This window comes from Ascaphus truei, chromosome 10, assembly GCF_040206685.1.
Source record: "Ascaphus truei isolate aAscTru1 chromosome 10, aAscTru1.hap1, whole genome shotgun sequence".
NCBI classification, from domain to species: domain Eukaryota; kingdom Metazoa; phylum Chordata; class Amphibia; order Anura; family Ascaphidae; genus Ascaphus; species Ascaphus truei.
Genome location: NC_134492.1, coordinates 29,200,496 through 29,217,393, shown reverse-complemented (window position 1 = coordinate 29,217,393; position 16,898 = coordinate 29,200,496). Strand labels below are relative to the sequence as shown.

Sequence of the window (16,898 nt, the reverse complement as noted above, 5' to 3'; positions counted from 1 at the left end):
CACTCCAGCGGTGCCCGTGTGAAATACACTGCTACATACAATGAGAACACGGGTTACACTGCACTCCAGCAATGCCCGTGTGAAATACACTACACTTCTGTTGATTGAACCTTTGCCAAAATGTGCGGTTTAACCCTTTGAGTGCCATGGCCCTTTCGTCACATTGCGATCACGTCATCAACACGTCACTGATGAGTTCGCCTCTTCTGTTCCTTTTCCGACCAGATCCCGCTCTCCCCTATAAAATGAGCCATTATGTCATGACACACCCAGAGGGTTAAACATATATAACAGTAACTTCCCATCAATCCGGGCAGAAACTTTTAGTTATATAAAGCAAGTTTATTTACATGGTGTAACAGGGAAGCAACCCTGTCTCAATGACGCTGCAATACAAAGCCTCAGTAGTCTGAGAAACCAGCAGGGAGCTGGATAATTGCAGCTAGACAATTACCCAGTCTCCACCATGGTAATCAGACAGGTTTAAAAACTCCTGCTGAAACTGCATCCAGGAGTCTTGAGGACACAGGAGGACTGTGTGTTGATAGCAAGACATGAGGGGACCAAACCTCTATGCCTGGACACAGAGGATGCAGGACACTACCAGAGGCTAGACCCTCAAGCAGACAACTATCCAGACCCCGGAGACTGACATGAAAGGCCACCTGCATTTAGGTACTTTTTGAGACTTTGGAATGATAGGCTGGTAAGGGGCTTTTCCTCCCAGTCTTGTAGAACAGGGCTGGGAAGTGAGTTAGCCCTTACACAGGGATAGGCTGTGTGTTTCTTTTGTTTCTTTTTGTGTTTTGCCTTGTTAAAGGGACAGGCTGAATAAAGCCATGTTTTAATTTCCCCAAATTTGTCTCCTTGTGTGTACGTCTGCACTTGCCTCTTACACATGGTCATAGGAATTATAGGGAGAGGTTACGGTATATAGGGCAATAGGAGGAGTTATAGATAGTGGTTATATTGTGCAATATGAGGAGTTATAGGGAGGGGTTATATAGGGTAATAGAAGTTATAGGGAGGGGTTGTATGGGGCAATAGGAGGACCTTTTTTTATTGAATTTTTTCCCAACATTACATTTCACAGAACAATCAATTTACAAACAAAAACTGCACAATATGTATGGACTTACGTTATACAATATTAGCCCAGCATTTGTTACAAGTTTTCTCCTCTAAAAGCAATTTCTCATTTCCCTTAACTCTTCTAACAGCTTTCACAATGTCCTGAAAAACTTAAACCTCAGAAATACACCAATTTTTAATTGAAACCTGGCACTTAGCCATCCACAAATTATACTTAACAATTCCTAAAATCAGGAATATTGTACCATTATTGTACTTATGTTTATTCTTAAAAATTCCATAGATACATTCTGAATATGTAAGTTTCCCCAAAATTGGGATCTTAAAAAAAAATATTTCCCAAATCGCTTTACTAAAGGGAAATAAAATGATTCTAATTAATTTCTGCATAAAGTTCTAGGACAAATCCTTATATTTTGGCGGAAATTCTCTTGCTATTTTTTTTTTTTTTTAATGCTTTACTCAAATCATCCCCCGCACAATCTCTCAAGTTTAACGGGGGAAAAAGCATTTCTCATTAATGTTCCCATTAAAAAAAATGTGTTTCCTAGAACATATTTCTATCTCCCTACTGCTTATTTTCCACCTTCTTAAAAGTCTGACACGTTGGGCCAGCTATTTCGATATACTGTGTTCCCTTCCCCCCTAGTCACGTCCACCCTTTGGTTCCTCTGTACTAGCCTTGCTTAGATGTGAAACTGTCCCAGAAGGGGTATATTGTGGCTCTGCATGGGCTGTGTCCCATGTAGCTTTACTATTGGCTGCATGACCCCTGCAGAGATAGTCCCAGATTTCAGACGTTTCAGCACCCTTTGCTGGATGAATCATTAACCCCTATTTCCATGTATCTGTTAGATGCAAGCCAGCTCTGTGATTGGCTCAAGATTAAAAGCCTTCCCAAATGTCCGATTAGTCTGGAAACCCCATAGGGAATAATGGACAAGAATTGTTTTTTTTTTTTTTTTAAACATGCCTGGCCATTTTACCTTTTAGATCACTCTTTGGAATACTGTATGTTGGCCTCTGCTGTTCTCTCTTCTCCTGCACCACCCGAGAGACTTTAATCCGCCCCCTACAGACTGTAACTGAACTTTCAGTAAGTTTTTTTTAAAGAACTTTTCTCCTACTACTCACCCCTTTTATTTGCTGATTGTATGTTATATTTTGTGTATTGTACTCTTGTAGATTAAACCCTTGTAGAATAGCCCTATTGTCATATCTGAGTGTTATCCCACATGATTTTGTGTAACTTGTAAATATAAGTATATTGTGTTATATGCTTACTGAGAATGATGTGACCCTAGAATCTGGCTGGGTTCCCATTATCCCCAGTAATCCCTCTCACATTCAAAACGTCTCTAAAACTTGTCACATTTTCCTCCGCAATATTACAAAGATACGCCCTTTCCTCTGTTACTCGACTGCTAAAACTCTGTCTCAGGCCCTCATTCTCTTTCGTCTCAATTACTGTAACCTCCTGCTGTCCGGCCTTCCTGCCTCTCACCTGTCTCCCCTACAATCTATCCTCAACGCTGCGGCCAGAGTCACTCTACTCTTTCCTAAATATGTCTCAACGTCTCCCCTGCTGAAATCATGCTCCTGGCTTCCTATCAAATCCCGCATCTCACACTCAATTCTCCTCCTCACTTTTAAAGCTCTACACTCCTCTGCCCCTCCCTACTTCTCAGCCCTAGTTTCTTGCTATGCACCATCCCGACTCTGAGTTAGCGGAGAACCCATTGCCCCAGAGATCACCAAGGTATAAGAGTTTAGGCTAGAATCGTTGCGGTATGTATACCTGGTTTGTGTAACTTGTGGCTGACCACGAGAGCCTGTAATCACCGGGATTGGGTGGGAGGTACCCCAGGTATAAGAGCCTAGCTCTTGGGGTACGATCCCCCCCTAGCGGTTCTGGGTGGTGACGCTACCATCCTAGCAAAGTAAGGCTAGGAATGTTTTTGGGCACCTTTTTGCCCAAACCCGAGCAGGAATCCCTTGGGGTCTGTAGGAAAAGAGGCACTCAGTGTACCAGTGACCCGCTGTTTTGGGTACTGGCGGTCTGGCATTCCAGAGTGACCAGACCTTTCCATGACGACCGTCCTTCACACGGACAGTATTACACAGGACAGTATTGCACGGCTCAGTAATACATAATACATGGGGATGAAAAAAGACATATGTGCATCAAATTCAACCTATGCTAAATTTAGACGACAGATACTTTATCCTATATCTATACTTACAGTATATTCATCCAGAGGAAGGCAAACAAAAAACCCCAGTGACATATCATCCAATGATATCTCATAAGGGGGAAATACATTCCTTCCTAACTCCAAGAATTGTCAATCGGATTAATCCCTGGATCAATATCCTTCCCATGTTGACTTATTTGGTATATCCCTGTATACCTTTCCTTTCTAAAAAGATGTCCAACCTTTTGTTGAACAAATCTGTTGTATCTGCCATCACAGTCTCCATGGGTAATGACGTCCACATTTTAACTGCCCTTACTGTAAAGAACCCTTTCCTTTGTTGCTGGTGACATCTCCTTTCCTCCAACCTTAAGGGATGGCCCGAGTCCTTTGTACTGCCCTTGGGATGAATAGTTATTTTGAAAGCTCCTTGTACTGTCCCCGAATATATTTGTATATAGTTATCATATCCCCTCTTAGACGCCTCTTTTCTAATGTAAATAAATCTAATTTAGCTAGTCTCTCCTCATAAGTTAGATTGTCCACCCCCTTTATTAATTTGGAGGCTCTTCTCTGCACTCTCTCTAGTTCCATAATGTCTTTTCTAAAGAGTGGTGCCCAAAATTGTACTCCAAATTCAAGGTGTGGTCTTACTAATGCTTTATAAAGGGGCATAATTATGTTTACTTCCATCTATTGACTGTTTAAGGCAAGATACGATCTTGTTTGCCTTTGCAGCTACTGCATGACTTTGGGCACTATTGCTAAGCCTGCTGTCTACAAGCACTCATAAATCCTTATCCATCAAGGATTCCCCCAATATATCCCCATTTAATTTGTAAGTCGCCTGTTTATTCTTGCTTCCCAAATGCATAACCTTACATTTATCTGTATTAAACCTCATCTGCCATTTACCTGCGCAAGTTTCCAGTCTCTCCAAGTCCTTTTGGAGAGAAATTACATCATGCTTTGATTCTAATACCTTACACAATTTAGTATCATCATCAAAGATGGAGACTTTGCTCTCGATGCCAACCTCAAGCTCATTAATGAACAAGTTATAAAGCAGGGATCCCAGATCCGATCCCTGAGGTACTCCACTCACGACCATAGCCTAATCTGAAAAAGTTCCATTTATGACAACCCTCTGCCTATCCTTCAACCAGTTTTCAATCCAGGTGCATATATTTTTACTGAGTCCAATTTGCTTTATTTTGTACAACAACCTCTTGTGTGGAACCGTATCAAACGCCCATGCAAAATCTAAGTAGACCACATCAACTGCATTACCGTGGTCTAAATTCCTACTTACCAGACACCTTACACAGAGGCAAAGAATTTGTTTAATACCTTTGTTTTTTCCTTATTTCCTATAATCTGCCTGCCCATCTCACACTGAAATGGTCCTATATTTTATTTTCTCATTTTTTTGTTAAGGTAGTTAAAGAACTTTTTAGGGTTGATCTTACTTTCTGTTTCAATCATTTTTTTCATTATCCATTTTTGCTAATTCGATTGCCCTTTTGCAATTTTTGTTACATTCCTTATAATTGTGATATGATGCTTCTGTCCCTTCTGACTTAAGGAATCTAAATGCCTGCCTCTTCTTTTCCATTTCCTCCCCTACCTGTTTATTTAGCCACATTGGTTTTGACTTATTTATTTTATACTTATTACCCAAGGGTATACACTGATAAGTGTGCTTTTCTAACAAAGTTTTAAAGACTGCCCATTTATCTTCTACATTTTTCCCTGCAAAACCATCATCCCAGTGTATTACTTGTAGATTAGACCTCAGTTTATTAAAATCTGCCTTTCTAAAGTTTAAGGTCGTCTTTGAACCCAAGTAATCTGTTTTTTGATCATTTATTTCAAATGAGACCATGTTATGATCACTGTTACCCAAATGTTCCAGGACTTTAATATTTGCTATTACTTCTACATTGTTTGATATTACCAAATCCAGTATTGCCCCTCTCTCCTGGTTGGTTCCTCAACAATTTGGGTCATATAATTGTCTTTAAGCACCCCCAAAAACCTGTTGCATGACCCAGTTTTGATGCCTTCTCCATTTGCAAAAGTATTTTAGCTTCCTCAATCTCACAGATATTTGGTGGTTTATAGCATATTCCCACAAACATTTTCTTTATACTTTTACCTCCACTGCTAATTTCTATCCACAAAGTCTCTACATTTTCATCATACCCTTCATTAACATCTTCCCTTATAATAGGTTTTAGAGCCGGTTTAACATATAAACATACCCCACCAACTCTTCTATTTGCTTGATCCTTCCGAAAAAGGGAATAACCCTCTAAATTAACTGTCCAGTCATGAGTTTCATCCCACCATGTTTCAGTAATGCCTATGATATCATCCCTTGCAGCTATTAATTCAAGCTCCCCCATTTTATCTGTCAGGCTTCATTAGCATTCATGCATTTAAGTTTTTTTTCAGCCTGTACTATTATCTTATCTGCTCCTTCCTTTCTGTGCCAATTTGGTTTAGCCTTTAGAAGTTGTTTTTTGTATTATCTGTATTTACTATGGGTGTCTCGCTGCTTTTCAACTTCGCACTTGCCCCCATTCTACCTCCATAACCCCTTATTTCCTCATCTATTCCTCATCTATTCTATTTAGTTCATTATCTGTTTCATTCCCCTTACAGTATTTACAGTATTTTGATCCAGAGGAAGGCAAACCAAAAACCCCAGTGACACATTATCCAGTGATGTCTCATAAGGGGAAAAATAAATTCCTTCCTAATTCCGCCATGGATATTACACTGCGCAGTATTGATAGATATTTTCCAGTCGCTCCCTGCGGCGGAAGTTCAGATAAGGGTGGTGTAGGAGGCCCAGGCCAGGAAGAGGAGGCCTGGGCTCCATTAGGCAGGGGATGAGCAGGTTGTCAGTGTGTGTCTGTGCTGAACATGGAACCTCATCCACAAGCACCGGGATAACATCCCCATACACAAGATCAAGTCTCTACCACCGGGCACAAGAAAGGCCAGGGAATGAGGAGCAGGAGTGGCCCGGGGGGTAAGGACCAGGAGGAGAGGTCCAGGGGTGATGAGCCAGGGAGGCCCAGGGGTGGGGAGCCGGAGGATGCCTGGAAGTGCGGGGCAGGAGGCCCAGGGGTAAGGAGGAGGTCCAGGGATGAGGAGCCAGAGGACAGGCCCAGGGGTGATGGGCAGGAGGAGAGGCCCGGGGGTGAGGAGGCAGAGATAGGCCCACAAGTGAGGAGCCAGAGAAGGCCCGAGGGTGAGACAGGAGAATAGGCCCAGGGGTGAGGAGCTGGAGGAGGCGCAGGTTGAGGAGCAGGAGAGGCCCAGGGTTGGGGACCCAGAGAGAGGCCTGTGCAGCTGGAGAGGCCCAGGGGTGGGAGCAGGACGAGAGGCCAAGAGGTGAGGGTCAGGATAGGCCCAGGAGTGATGAGGAGGCCCAGAGGTGAGGAGCCGGAGGAGAGGCCCAGAGGTGAGGAGCAGGAGAGTCCCAGGGGTGAGGAGGACAGGCAGAGGGGTAAGGAGCAAGCAGGAGAGTCTCAGGGGTGGGGAGCCTGACAGGGGCCCAAGGGTGATGAACAGGAGAGACTCAGGGGCTGAGGAGCAGGAGAGGCTAAGGGGTGTGGGGCAGGAGGATAGGGTGAGGAGCAGGATAGGCTCAAGGGCGATGAGGCCCAGAGGTGAGGAGCCAAATGAGAGGCACAGCGGTGAGAAGCAGGAAAGGCCCATGGGGTGAGCAGGAGGAGAGGCCATGAGGTGAGGAGCAGGACAGACCCTGGGGTGAGGAGCCAGATGAGGCCTGGAGTTGGAGTAGGAGGATAGGCCCAGGGGTGAGGAGCCAGAGGAGAGAGGCCCAGGGGTGAGGAGCCAGAGGAAAGGCCTGGGAGTGAGGAGCCAGTGGGAGGTCCGGGAGTGATGAGCAGGAGCAGAGGTCCTGGGGTAAAGAGCAGGATTAGTAGCACCAGGGATTAGTAGCACGGAGAGAGCCCCAGGGGTGAGGAGCCAGAGAGTCTTAGGGGTGAGAAGCAGGAGAGGCCCGGGGGGTGGGGAGCAAGAGGCCAGGGGGATGGGGATCCAGATTGAGGTCCAGGGGTGGGGAGCCGGAGGAGAGGCACTGTGGTTAGGTGGAGGAGAGGCCCAGGGAGGAGGAGCAGCAGGAGTAGGCCCAGGGGTGAGTGGCCAGAGAGATTCCCGGGGTTGAGGCGCCGGAGGAGGCCCAGGGTTGAGGAGTAAGAGTATAGGCTCAGGGGTGCCGAATAGGAGGATAGGCCCAGGGGTGAGGAGCCAGAGGATAGGCCGAGGGGTGAGGAGCCAGAGGATAGGCCCAGGGGTGAGCAGGAGAGACCTGGGAGGAGCCAGTGAGAGGCCCAGGTGTGATGAGCAGAAGCAGAGGTCCTGGGGTAAAGAGCAGGAGGAGAGGTCCAGGGTTTAATAGCACGAATAGACCCCTAGGGGTGAGGAGCCGGAGAGGCCTAGGGGTGAGAAGCAGGAGAGGCACAGTGGTAAGGTGGAGGTCCAGGGGGGAGGAGCAGCAGGAGGCGGCCCAGGGGTGAGGGGCCAGAGGAGGCCCGGGGTTGAGGAGTAAGAGTATAGGCTCAGGTGTGCAGAGTAGGAAAATAGGCCCAGGAGGAGCCAGTGAGAGGCCCGGGTGTGATGAGTAGGAGCAGAGGCCCTGGGGTAAAGAGCAGGAGGAGAGGCCCAGGGTTTAGTAGCACGAATAGAGCCCCAGGGGTGAGGAACTGGAGAGGCCCGGGGGGTCGGGATCCAGAGAGAGGCCCGTGGGATGGGGAGCCAGAGAGAGGCCCAGGGGTGGGGAGCCGGAGGAGAGGCCCAGGGGTAAGGAGGAGTAGGCCCGAGGGTGAGGCGCCGGAGGAGGCCCGGGGTTGAGGAGTATAGGCTCAGGGGTGCGGAGTAGGAGAATAGGCCCAGGGGTGAGGAGTAAGAGGACTGGCCCAGGGGTGAGGAGCCAGAGGATAGGCCCAAGGGTGAGGAGCCAGAGGAAAGGCCCAGGGGTGAGGAGCCAAAGGATAGGCCCAGGGATGAGGAGGCAGAGGATAGGCCCAGGGGTGAGCAGGAGAGGCCTGGGAGGAGCCAGGAAGAGGCCCGGGTGTGATGAGCAGGAGCTGAGGTCCTGAGGTAAAGAGCAGGAGAGGCCCAGGGATGAGTAGCACGAAGAGAGGCTTGGGGGTGAGAAGCAGGAGGTCCGGGGATGATGAGCAGGAGGAGAGGTCTAGTAGTGAGGAGACAGTGAGAGACCCGGGGTGAGGAGTTGGAGAAGATAGGGCTGAGGAGCCTGGTGGTGAGGAGTTGGAGAGGCCTGTGGATAAAGAGGAGGAGAGAAGCCCGGGAGTAAGGCGGATGATAAAGGCTTGGGTGTACGGAGGCAGAGAGAGGCCTGGGGGTAAGGAGGCAGAGAAAGGCCTGGGGGTAAGGAGAAGAAAGGCCAGGGGGTGAGTAGGAGAGGCCGGGGGGTTAGGCCTGAAGGATAATGTGTATATAATCTCTTCTCTATGTTACAGTTACACCCTGGATCATATAATAAAATGTTTTCTCTATATCTGTATGAGAGTTTTGTAGGAAATCTGTTTGGCAGATCCACTTTCCATGCAAAATATTCCCTTATGGGAATGTATGAATTATATGTGTGGCATGATATCTTATACTGGGATCTGGTTCTTTTCTAGCTAGTTCTGATGATACAACACAGAAATGTGCTTGCTAAAGGGACCCAAATGTTGCAATGATTATTGAGGATAAACCAAGAATTATATATAAAAAAAAGAAAGATGAGAATGCAGATGATTCATTATTACGATTTTTAAATATAAGATATATTAAAAATAAATTCCGTTAAAAAAAAAATCAATATAACAAACAAGAATATTAACTTTATTAGTTGCAAAACAAATATAAAATTCAGTGTGTAAAACAGTACAGCCCTTTGTTCCAAAACTGGCAAATCTGTCAAACATCCAGTGTTATATAACTGCTCAAAACGGATTCCAGTGAAACAGCAAGTATCAAACGGTGTTAATACAAAACATTTATAAATCCTTTGACGCGTGGACTGAACAACTGTTACATTTTGATCAGCTCTAGTTAAACTTGTACCGGCTACCCTGGCCCAGCAAAGTCTGGTACCTTATGATGTGCACACTACTTGTAACTTGTCACTACCAATGGGCAGGTGATTTTATTTACAGCGTTTTCTGATGTAGTCAAGTTTAGCGTTAACACACACAGTGTGATCAGCACTCAGCCATTTAACGGAAAACCTTAAACAGACCCAGTGTGGTTCCCAGCTATAAAAAGGAGTGTAAAACAACCTCCGTATATTAAAGAAAAGATCATTGTATTGCCTTCAGTGTTTGTTTGTTTGTTTAGTTAAATGTGTTGCTGTTTTTTTGGTGGGTTGCACAAGTTTTGCAGATTTTGGTAAATTATATGTTTCCTCACAATTACTTTTTTACAGATCTAATAAGAATAAGGCAGTACAGCTCAATTTCATGAGACATTATCAATGCCTTCAATACTGCAAAATCCTATTCTACTTAAAGCTGCAGTTCAGGCAATATCCCGCATGTGTGTTTTTTTTTTTAATAAATCAGTTCTGTAGTAAGAAAAAATACTTTTAGCATTTTCTGTTTTAAAAACAACAACTTTGAAAGACCAATTTTCTTGTATTCTATTTTAACACGCATGCTTGTTCCTATAGCAACGATTTACGTTCCCCATAATTAAAGATGTCGCCAAACTTTGCCGATCAATAGACGGAGAACGAATTAACCGGCAGCTATGCAGTTTTTTTTAGGTAAGTAGAGATTGCCCAGATAAAACTATTGAAGTTAAAAAAAAAACTAAAAAAAAAACGGGAGCCTGAACTGCAGCTTTAAGAGGTTAATAATGTATGTTAGAAATGTCCTACTCCTATTCTAATTCATATTGCACGGGGCGCTCTCAGCCACGAGCCTCTTAGCTGCTCTGCTCCCTGCCCTGTGCCTGGCTTCTCTCTGGCATCATCTTGCAGCTCGGACCTAAGACAGCAAAACACAGACATCTTCTCATTACTAAAACGCAAAAAACCACACAAAATTGCAAAACCCACACAGGTTGTCATGTTCACAGGAAGCGGAATGAAATGTGAGAAAAAATTGTATTCTCTATTGCAAATCGCATCTTCTAAACCGCTTCTTTAAAAAGCGAATGGTCTGAAGGAGGGAGGAGGATTTAATAGTATCTCCAGTTGTATATATGTCCCCTCAAACCTCACTCCAAATAAATTAGGGAGAGATGCCTGTGCTAAACAAAAGAACATACCTCAAGTACCCTGGGAGATATGCTAATGTTTATAGAAAGTATATTTAATCACATCCTAAAATATATATTGAAGACCAATCAGTCTAAGGGCCCTTGTGACAAAGGGGATATTAGTGTCAGACCCAACAGGATTAAAACCCACAACCTCTGCAAGTCAATGCAGCAACTCTAGCATTGAACTAACCCAGATGCTGGGAAATTCCACTATCACATATCTCCCAGGTGTCCCAGGGCTGGCTTGATGGCAGTGCCATCGGTGCATGTGGACAGAGCCTCGCGCTTCCAGAGGTCCCTGCACTCTTCCCCACAACAATTAAACCGATTGTCGGGGGAAGAGCACGGGGCCTCTCTAAGTGTCTCTTACCTGGTCCGGCGGCATCTCCTCCTACAGCGTCCCGTCATCATGGCACCGCGACGGCAAATAGTGTCGCATTGCCATGACTATGTGACGTCACGGCGTCATGTGAGGAGGAGATGCCGGACCAGGGAAGAGCACGGGCGAAAGCCCCTGGCTGCACCCAGCCCCGCAAAATTGCAAAGGGTGGGACGGTTGTGCTCATTTTTATGCACAAGACCCATTAAACTGGCAACCAGAAAGTGGAAATGAACTGCTTTTAAAGGAAGCTCGGGGGAGGGGCTACAGGTGTGAGTAGTAGAGCTCAAAAGTATGCTGTGACAATAGCATTTCCCAGCATTTGGGTCAGTCCTTGTGGAATGCAGCCAGAAAGAAAGACAGTTTGTAATTAGATAAACAAACTGACAATACAGCAGCATATAACTTACACATATTTGTATGTACTTATATCTCCCCATTAGGACAAATCTCTTTGCAGAATGTTTTTTGTGTGTGTGTGTGTGTGTATGCTTTACAAAATTACAATACAGGAAAAATTAAGTACAAAGTGGAGATAAGAGCAGCAATTAAATGATAAAGGGGACCTGCCCTGTGGAGCTGACAATCATCTGTTGTGTAAGTGCTTGTATTGCGCCCTCATATCCCAGCAATGTGTGTCACAGATACTCACCCGAAACGTCCCTGCTGTGGTCGGCCATCACACTGACATTCAGAGGCGCAGGGGGGCGCAGGTAGTGAATCCCGGGCAGGAAGCCAGGTGGTATAAATGGAGGAACAGAGGGGTAATAACCGTGACGGAAATCTCCCCCTGCATCCTGGAGCTGCACAAACACCACAAAACAGAGTATGTCACACAATGACATCATCAGCATGAATGTCACAAAGCAACACTTGTCACCATTTTATCTATGATCTGCAGCGACAGGTACAAATACAGAATGATACACATTAACACACATACAGTAGACATATACACTGCACTGACTGGTACATATACAGAATGATACGCATTAACACACAGACATATATACAGGTACATACACAGAATGGCCCTCGCTCTCTCCGAGTCTGCCCTCACTCACTGTCTGCCCTCACTCTCTTCGAGTCTGCCCTAATTTGCTGAGTCTGCCCTCGCTCTTTTTGTCTCCTCTCACTCTCTGGGTCTGCCCTCGCTCTCCGAGTCTGCCCTCACTCTCTCTCCAAGTCTGCTCTCGCTCTCTCTCCGAGTCTGCCCTCGCTCTCTCTCCGAGTCTGCCCTCGCTCTCTCCGAGTCTGCCCTCGCTCTCTCTCCGAGTCTGACCTTGCTCTTTGTCTCCTCTCACTCTTTGAGTCTGTCCTCGCTTTCTCCATTCTACCCTCACTCTCTCTGAGTTTGACCTCGCTCTCTCTCCGAGTCTGCCCTTGCCCTCTCTCTCCGTCTCCTCACTGAGTCTGCCCTCGCTCTCTCCGAGTCTGCCCTTGCTCTCTCTCCGAGTCTGCCCTCGCTCTCTCCGAGTCTGCCCTTGCTCTCTCTCCATCTGCCCTTGCTCTCTCCTAGTCGGCCCTCGCTCTCTCCTAGTCTGTCTTTGCTCTCTCTCCAAGTCTGCTCGCGCTCTCTCCGAGTCTGCTCTCACTCTCTCTGTCTCCCCTCATTCTCTCACTCTGGCTCACACTCATCGGGTGACTATGTCGGACGCCTCTCTGCGGAATTCCTACTCCTCTGAATCCTGGCGGAGTGACGGCAAATCCCATGGGGAAGGGGTGGTAGTGGTACATGGGGGGGCAGCCTGGGTACATCCTGGGGGTCTCCTTCTCAAAGAACTCTGGGCTGGGCACACACTCGGAGAGCATGGGGGGCCCTGCAAATTAGCCAGGACATAGAGACATGAGGGTTAGGGTTGTAATTGAATATATAAGGAATGGCAGAGGGTCTGTGTCAGGCCGGCTCGTGTTACAGTCAAGAGCAATAATTAATTAATATTCCAGTCTGTGCTTCCGATGTCTATTTTTTATGTTTTGCTTCTGATTCATTAGTCGAAAGTTGCTGATGCAGGACAGATGAGAGCTAACGATGTGAATAAAGGTACATCTTATACTATCGCCAGCATCCCAACATAATTCTTACCACGCGACATGGCGCTACTGTATGTTGTTACCGGTGGCTACATTTGTTTAACTGGATCCGCAGTAAAGGGCGAGATAAACATTGTGTCCGCGGTAATGTCATAGTAATAACGTGTCTTGCACATGTACACTCACTGATGCAAAGGACGCTACAACCCCATCTTACAGTGATGCAAAGTGACGCACACTGGGTGTGACACGTATGACCTTCTTAGACAGGAGCCGGATAGGGTACATCACACACCGCTTCCCATCACTGTCAGTATACTTGGTCACCATGACACAGTGGCGTCTTTTAATCTCAGAAAACAATTTTTTCTCTGTTGCGCAGCCCCAGGTGACACGTGACACTCGCAGATCTTCTTAACCTGTCACCTGAACCTCGCACTTTCACCTCACCATGCCACCTCCGTGTGTCACTTGAACCTCAGTATCACCACAACATGTCTCCTGAACCTATTACATAAACATGTCTCCTGAACCTGTCACCTCACCAGGTCATTAGAAGCACAAAAGAAAGTGACCAGTCACAATATCAGTTTTGTATATTCACATGAACATGTCACCTGAACCTGTTACATGAACATGTCTCCTGAACCTATCACCTCACCCTCACCGTGTCACCTCACTATGTCACCGCACACTGTCACGGTCACCTCACCCTGTCACCTCACTGTGTCACCTAAATATATCACCTGCAGCGGTCCCTGTGCTGTAGCGCCCCCCCGGGGGTCTGTGCTCAGCACTGGTCTCCGGGTGACCGGGCCCAGGTGCTACCTCCGCGTGTGCCTCGCCCGGGTGTGCCTCCCCCGGGTGTGCTCCTTCCCCCCGGGCTGCTCCCCTGCGGAGCAGCTTGTGAGCGGCCAGGATCTTGTGCCTCTCGGAGATCAGGGCGCACTTGGGACAGGTGCAGAGTTTCCACCCGCAGCGCCCGGAGTGACCCCGCACGGGCACCACGAAGCCGTGATTCCGGCACCGAGAGCACTTGGGCACCCGAACCGGCACCGCGGAGTCACCCGCCGGGCCCGACATGACACCTGACTGGGGGGGATAGAGAGGTGATCGGAGGCAGAGAGGGAGACCGGGGTGTGTGTCACTGCGGGTGATACAGAGACTGTGACCGGGGGGTGGGGAGGGGGAGTTACATATATACGTTGTATCACCAGGAGAGGGGTGGGCTGGGGGCGGATATATATATATGTATATGTTGTATAATGCATATATTGTATAATGCATATATTGTGTATATAATGTATAATGCATAGTGTGTATAATGATGCATAGTGTATATGTATCATGCATAATATTTACACACTCACAATATTTACCCCAAACATGAAAAAATGTTTTTGGCAGATTACTGGATCTTTGCTTTCATCTGCTACTGTACAACTGTAGGAATAATATAAATATACAAGTATATATAATGTGAAGAAGAAAAGCTACTAAAGACACTGAAACTAATCAGGTAATAGGATTAGGAATTAGTAGTCAGATAAACATGGAGGTAATTCCAGTATAGATCATAGTTATCGCTTCTATCGCAGCACAGAGACGTACAATCTGTGGTATTTGTTATTTCTTTTATAGAGGGAATAATTAGATGTAATGTTCCAATTATTATTGATATTTAATTTTTCATTACTGTTTATCTAAATGTCTCATGATCTATAAATAAATTCCTAAGGTAAATAATATGTAAGACAACAGCATGTTTATCTAATTACTATAGTAACAGCATATTTGCAACTGTAAAGGTGAAGTTTGGGGATTATATTAAATGAAGTAAATGAGCACTGCATTGCTCAATCTCCTGCAATGTCGCTAAGAAATACACAGGTTTCGTTTTAAGTATAACCCCCATTTTGGCATCTCTGAAATTTGTTTTATGTGCAAGGTCCCATATGTTGTTCCAACCACATTCTGATATTGCCAGGTTGAATCGTAATAAGGTTCCCACTGAGCATGAGTACAGCCATCTTTGAGTTTAACTTGTTGCGTGCAGCCATTTTGTCAGTATACAGTATATAATCATTTGCTATTATCATACACAGCTTGAATAACAAGGAGTGCGGCCTGAGCTCGGTCATATCCTGAACCTCCCTCGGTCCTCTGATTTGGACATTAAATCGAAAATAGATATTATATATATATTCTTATATACTGTATACTGCATACATACTAGACTCATCTCCAATATATATATGTGTATATATATATATATATATATATATATATATACAAAAGATTACCGTTCTTGCGATAGTTAAATAAAGACAGCACTCAGTCCAGTAGACCATAAATGGTGTATTCAGTATACAGCTAAAAAAAAGACGCCCAATCCGACATTTCGATCCTAGAACGAGACCTTTCGTACGTCGGATTGGGCGTCTTTTTTTAGCTGTATGCTGAATACACCATTTATGGATTACTGGACTGAGTGCTGTCTTTATTTACCTATCGCCAGAACGGTAATGTTTTCTATACTATTTTTATAGCCAGAAGGGACTGAGCACTCACAGGTCATTACATTTAATTAAATCCATATACAGTATATGGAACTCTAAACAAAGAATATCTAAATTATAGTCAATAATTCAGATTTAAATAAAGAAATTGGTAGAAAAATTATTTTCTCTCCAAGTTAGTATTCCAGCCCCCACGTAAATAGCCCTGTATATATATCCAGTTTGTGTGTGTATGTATAGTGTGTGTGTGTGTGTGTGTGTGTGTGTGTGTGTGTGTGTGTGTGTGTGTGTGTGTGTGTGTGTGTGTGTGTGTGTGTGTGTGTGTGTGTGTGTGTGTGTGTGTGTGTGTGTGTGTATATATATATATATATATATATAATCTATATAATACTGTAGCGCAGAGTAAACAAGTACTTCAGTATTACGTGATACCTTTTTTATTTGGACTAACAATTGTATTACTTCTTGGTAAAACATTTTTATAAATAAATATTACAAAACAAGCTTTTGAGAGTTCTCCCTTCCTCAGGTCAGCAATATTGATTTACAAATATTTCATTAGTTTATGCTGAAGTACTCATTTACTCTGCACCACACACACACACACCCTCCCCCCACCTGTGGTTCTGCACAAAGTAACAGTTTCTCCATCTGCTCCTCTGTGTAACAACTCCCATTCTCCATCTTTACAGGAGAAAAGGTGTTTAATAACAGGACACATATAGTGAGACACGCAGGGATATCTGTATCTTACAGAAACATCCTATCACTGTGCCGTGTGTATATACATTATATATATACACACATATATATACACACATACTGTACATACATACAGCTGATATTCGTGCTAGGAATAAAGGAACATGGGTTTTATTGCTTAGATTACATAATTGACAGACCACAATTTATATGTCAAACAACTAAATACATTCTAATTCTTTTTAATCTTTTTTTTTATTGGCTGAAAGAAAATGTACAGAGAAAATAAGGCAAACCTTGCAGAGGTATTAGGAAAAATGTAATAAATAAAATGTTCCATGATGGTCCTGCTTAACTCAGTATATGTATATACTCTGTATATCTGTATGTATGTCTATATATCCATATGTTTGTGTGTGTATATATATAGTTCTAGATGAATACATGGGGAATATATTATTAAATAGAAATATACCCATATTGTCCTTGTATAGAGAAGCATTTATTGTCGCCTTTTGGATATTATAAACGCGAGTGATGTCCGGGCTACTGGTACTGTATACTACTGTAGGGGTTCTCAACTCAACTCCTGCGCCAGCACAGGTGCACTAATTCAGCGGTGCGCAAAGTGGGGGGCGGGAGATTTTCCATCGGGGCGCGGCG

The 16,898-nt window shown here is 44.9% G+C and overlaps 1 protein-coding gene across 1 annotated transcript; it reads right to left on the bottom strand.

Moving 5' to 3' along the window:
• Nucleotides 1-9,163: 9,163 nt before the first annotated feature.
• DMRTB1 (DMRT like family B with proline rich C-terminal 1) lies at nt 9,164-14,199 on the bottom strand. Its single transcript, XM_075616366.1, has 4 exons — nt 13,761-14,199; nt 12,613-12,800; nt 11,633-11,783; nt 9,164-10,324 (listed from the first exon to the last, which is right to left on the bottom strand). Exons 1-4 carry the CDS (start codon nt 14,095-14,097, stop codon nt 10,263-10,265), a joined length of 738 nt encoding a protein of 245 aa, XP_075472481.1. The 5' UTR covers nt 14,098-14,199; the 3' UTR covers nt 9,164-10,262.
• Nucleotides 14,200-16,898: the final 2,699 nt, after the last annotated feature.

Coding starts and splice junctions, on each gene's coding strand:
- DMRTB1 (XM_075616366.1), bottom strand. CDS start 14,097: ATGTCGGGCCCGGCGGGTGACTCCGCGGTGCCGGTTCGGGTGCCCAAG. Junction 11,784..12,612: donor GACATAGTCACCCGATGAGT/GTGAGCCAGAGT, acceptor GTGTTTGTGCAG/CTCCAGGATGCAGGGGGAGA. Junction 10,325..11,632: donor CCACAGCAGGGACGTTTCGG/GTGAGTATCTGT, acceptor TTGCTGTCTTAG/GTCCGAGCTGCAAGATGATG.